Source organism: Numenius arquata, chromosome 24, assembly GCF_964106895.1.
Source record: "Numenius arquata chromosome 24, bNumArq3.hap1.1, whole genome shotgun sequence".
NCBI classification, from domain to species: Eukaryota; Metazoa; Chordata; class Aves; order Charadriiformes; family Scolopacidae; genus Numenius; species Numenius arquata.
The window spans coordinates 4,175,979-4,180,604 of record NC_133599.1 but is presented as its reverse complement, the minus strand read 5'-3'; the positions used below and the strand labels follow the sequence as shown (position 1 = coordinate 4,180,604).

General features: G+C 55.1%; 1 protein-coding gene across 1 annotated transcript; it reads right to left on the bottom strand.

Annotated features, from left to right (window-relative positions):
• Positions 1 to 316: 316 nt before the first annotated feature.
• Positions 317 to 4,114, bottom strand: LOC141475186 (green-sensitive opsin). Its single transcript, XM_074163419.1, has 5 exons — positions 3,754 to 4,114; positions 1,755 to 1,923; positions 1,014 to 1,179; positions 662 to 901; positions 317 to 448 (listed from the first exon to the last, which is right to left on the bottom strand). Exons 1-5 carry the CDS (start codon positions 4,112 to 4,114, stop codon positions 317 to 319), a joined length of 1,068 nt encoding a protein of 355 aa, XP_074019520.1.
• Positions 4,115 to 4,626: the final 512 nt, after the last annotated feature.

Below are 4,626 nucleotides of genomic sequence, written 5' to 3'. Positions count from 1 at the left end.
GTTGCTGACACATGGATGGTCCCCAAAAGCTGGCTGGCTTCTGGGAGCTGGGGAAGGGACCTGTGTCAGCGAGGAAGAGCCCAATGTGCCATGTTGGCACCGGTGGGCTCATGGGTGCCCCAGAGAGCGTGCCTAGGGCTGGGGGTCTGCACTTGCAGGGCGGGGAAGCTACTATGGTATGTGCACAGCTAACTGCTTGTGCTGGGGAGGGGGTTGGTGCACAAGGGGGGGCTGTGTGAAATGTGACTGTGGGTGCCTGGGTGTCTGGCTTGGTCCCCGATCTCAGCAGGTCGCCCCAGTTCAAACTGTCCATGGTCTATGCAGGTGATACTTGGCTGGAAGAGACAGAGGAGACCTCGGTCTTGCTCTGGGATACGGCAGAGGAGACATCTTCATCCCCAAAGGGGTTCTTGCCGCAGCAGATGGTGGTGATCATGCAATTACGGAACTGAAGATGGGAGAGAAATGGAGAACGATGGCACTGGGGGTAGTGGGGACGTGCTGCCTTACTGAGAGCCCCCAGCAGCCCCTGAGCTTGCTGTTCCCCCCCGCACCGCTGAGATGCAGACCTTATGAGGAGGAGCAAGGTGCCTGCGGTGACCCCATGACTGTTGGTAAGCCAAGGGCAGGGGCTCACCCTGCATGACATGAGGCATCTCACCTGTTTGTTCATGAGGACGTAGATGATGGGGTTGTAGAGGGAGGAGCTCTTGGAGAAGAAGGCAGGCACTGACATGAGCGTGGCAGTGAAGTCTGCTCCCTTGTTGGTGAAGATCCAGAACGCCACCACGGCATAGGGCGTCCAGGCCAGCATAAACCCCAGCACCATGAGGATCACCATCCGTGTCACCTCCTTCTCCGCCTTCTGGGTCGTGGCTGACTCCTGCTGCTGGGCAGCTGCCTGCAGGCAGGGGGGTGGTAAGGGGCACCCCAGAGCTTCCCACCCCCAGTCCACCTCTCTTCTCCCACCCCAGCTCCTCACTCTATCCCCATTCATCCCCTCCCAACATTACCTCTCGGACTTTGCAAATGAGGCGACCATAGGAGAAGAAAATGACCACAACCGGGATGATGAAGTGGATGACGAACATGTAGAGGACGTAGGACTCATTGTGGTAGTCGGGGTTGTGGGTGTAGTAATCAGGGCCGCAGGAACACTGCATCCCCTCCGGCATGTATCTGCCAGTGAGAAAGGTTAGGATCATCACCAGGACCTTCCCTGGGGGTAATGGGAGGGGTTCAACCTGAGGACCCAATTCCCCAAGGATGGTGGATGCTTGAAGAGTGGCACATGTGTTTCGGGTCAGCTGCTCCCTGGCTTCTCCTCTACGCCCCGTGCACCCGTCCTGGCTGGCCCTGCAGCCCTCAGCTCCTTCGGGGCCAGCATGAGCCGTGACAACACGTTGCACTTGAGCTGCTGGCCTGGTCACCCAGATGCCCTTTATGGTCTGCAGAGAGAAATGGGCTCTTCACAGCATGGGTGAGATGAGCCGCGTCTATCGAAGCCCCTCTTTCTCTGCAGAACATCAAGGGAGCACGAAGGGCTATTGCAGCTGGAAATGCTGAGCCTGTGGCTGCCTTTGGGGGACACCAAGACGTCAAGAGAGTGACAGCTGAGGTCCCATTTCTGTCCTGGCTCGCCCCATTCCCTCTCTTGCCCAGAGCCCAGGGAATTTCATGCCTGAGCCACATCTCCTGTCCCACAGGATGTTTGCACAGCAGCTGGGGCTGCCGCTGAGCATCCTTTGACTCACCTGGACCAGCCGAAGAGGGGTGGAGCAGCACAGGAGAAGGCCATTACCCAGGTGAAAGCGATGCCCATCATGGCGTGGGTTGCAGAGAAGCGGAAGTTTCCCATGGGCTTGCAGACGACGATGTAGCGCTCTATGGCCAGGACAACCAGGGACCAGAGGGCGACTTGGCCTGCGGGAGGGAGACAAAAAGAGAGCATACGGTGGTGGTAAGAGCTCCTCTGGGCTTGATCTTCCCTTCGTGGTCACGGAGGGGACCGAGGGGTTGGGGATCATCAAAGTGTAGCCAGCATCCTATTGAATAACTGAGAATCTCCCAGCTGTAACGTGCAATAGGTCTGGGAGCGGAGGGGAGCGTCTGCGCCGCAGCAGGATGCTGGGGATAGAGGAGGGGATCATGATGGTTTTTTAATCATTTAAAACTCAAGGGGGGTGAATTCCACCTGGGCGCGAGGAAGCACAATTTCCGGCAAAGATGCCAGATGTGTCCAAACCTGTTGATGCCTTTAGATGTGTATTTCATGAGTCTTCCGCCAGTGCTGGATCGGAGCGGGGGGAGTGTACGGGGGAGGCTGTGTGGGTGGGCATGCGTGCACATGTATTTATAAGGGATAATTAAACTTCAGGGGATTGGGAGCGTTTAGTCGGTGCTGTAAGCCTGCTAATGCCCCCAGCTGTGATAATCTGCTGATAACTACACCCTGTGCCAGGATTCGCTGGAGACCCGCTGCTCGCACAGCCACTGCTTCCCATCAAACTTTCCTCCCTGTGAACAGGAGACTCCTTATTCTTTACTGGATAAAAACACTGGAAGGGCAAGTAATGCTGCCTGAAAGCCCACTTGGTCAAAAATGGTGCAGACCCATAAGATCTTCTGACCTCAAGACCAAGCCCTTCCTCGGTCCTTGGCTTCGGTCAGGATTTAGCTTTGCTTTAGCCTAGCAAAATATCCATCTTTTTTTTTTTTTTTTTCCCCCAGATCATCATCATTGTGGGAAATTGAATTGCCCATTTAGGGGAAAAAAAAAGAAAAAAAGTGAAGTCCTTGCCGTGGTTATGGATCTCTGCAGCAAGGATTAGCGGTTGTCAGATCCATCAGGAGGTGTCGAGTGGGCCCGGCTGGCTGCGTGGGCACGGGGTGCAAAATGAATTCTCCCTGTTTTGCACGGGGGCTTTCTGCAGGGCGAAGCGTTAGCAGCTCTTGTGTCCCTGAGAAGCGAAATAAGGAAGCTCCCAAGGGCACCTGAATCGGCTGCAACTGGGACAAGAGCTGAGCGATTGCTGCAAAGCCTGGGCCTGGTTTCCCGAGCTCTGTGCACCCCTGAATCCTCCTTCCCCTCCACGCTGCTGCTCGTCTCTTCTGGTTAAGAGCTGCCACATCTTCCTTTTGCCCCTAGATAAGTTGTCACCCTTCTTGTCTTGAACTCCTCCTCTCCGTGCCTGTACCCCTTCTGCAGGGTCCCTCTCCCGAGTGGTCCCTCTCCCAAAGGATGTCTCTTCCCTCCCCAAGGGAAGCCCTCCCAAGTGCTTCACCTTTTCCCAAGAAAAGGCTTTTGGCAAAGATGCTTGACATCAATTCAAGGATATGATGTGGCCATCCCCAACGGGTCTCTGCTAGCCAGGCAACCTGGGGGTGAGACCCCCTGAATGGACACCGGGCAGCTTGGCCAGATGACCCCAAGCTTGATCCTGCAAAGAAGGATCCCTTCCTGGTGCTCATTGCCTTGCAGCTGCCCTGCTCATCGTGAGATGGGCGCTTCTTGGCATCAAGATCCAACTTGTCTAAATCTCTCTTTTTTTATTCCCGTCTTTAAGCCATGGGGAAGCAGCACCTTGCGTGGTGAGCGATGGCTTTCTCCACGGGAGAGATTCTGGATGCATCACCGACACCCCAATGGCATGGTGAAGGGGTGGAATTGGGCTCCTAAAGCCCTGAAGAAGCAAGATCACCCACTGCCAAGCCTGGCCCTTAGACCCCAAGCTCCCACCCCACGGCCCTTACCTCCCAGGGTGGCGAAGAAGCCCTCCACGGCACAGCCAACAGGGCCGAAGACGAAGTAGCCATTCCAGGCAGTGTAGAAGGTGACCGTGAAGCCAAAGCAGGCCATGAATAGGTCCGCCACCGCCAAGTTGACCAAGATGTAGTTGAGTGGCTGGCGGAGCTTCTTGTGTTTGAAGGTGACCAGGAGGGTGAGGAGGTTGATGGGCAAACCGGTGGAGATGAGGAAGAAGATGTAGCAACACACGATGCGGTATTTCCAGGGCTCGGCCAGGTAATACTGGGGGTACTCGAAGGGGCTTCGCACCACCCCTGTCTTGTTGGACATAGGCACGTAAAAATTGATACCTTCCGTCCCATTCATCCTGCCAACGTTATGGCAGCTGCTTTGCTTTTAAGGTTTGGGCGTTGGTTTTAATATCAAATACTCTGATTTAGTAATTAATTAGGCTTCAACCCCAATAAAAAAAAAAAAAAAGGAATCCCCACCACCCCCCAATATGGAAAAATACCCCCAATTAGAGGGTCCTCCCCCCCTCAAAAAAATGAATGAATGAATAAGAACGGCAGTAAATCCCGAGGGGACGGGAGGTGGTGCGCTGCCCCTGCTCCGCGTCGGGGGCTGGCGGTGCCCAGGGAGGTTTTATACCCTTCGGCCTCCTCGAGGGAGCACGGGGGGAGGCTGGATTAGGGGCTCGGCTAACTTTGTATGACAAGGGCAACGGGATTGAGAGGGGTTGATGGTTTAAGCACCCTCTAAGCAGCCAGTTGGCCCCAAAACCTGCATTAAAGCGTATTAATTGCCATTAAGTGTTTAATATTGTTTAAGGAGTTGGGGGGAGGAAGGGATGGGGTTGGGAGCCCTTTGGAAGAGGA

Coding starts and splice junctions, on each gene's coding strand:
- LOC141475186 (XM_074163419.1), bottom strand. CDS start 4,114: ATGAATGGGACGGAAGGTATCAATTTTTACGTGCCTATGTCCAACAAG. Junction 902..1,013: donor TCATTTGCAAAGTCCGAGAG/GTAATGTTGGGA, acceptor CCCTGCCTGCAG/GCAGCTGCCCAGCAGCAGGA. Junction 449..661: donor ACGTCCTCATGAACAAACAG/GTGAGATGCCTC, acceptor TCCCATCTTCAG/TTCCGTAATTGCATGATCAC.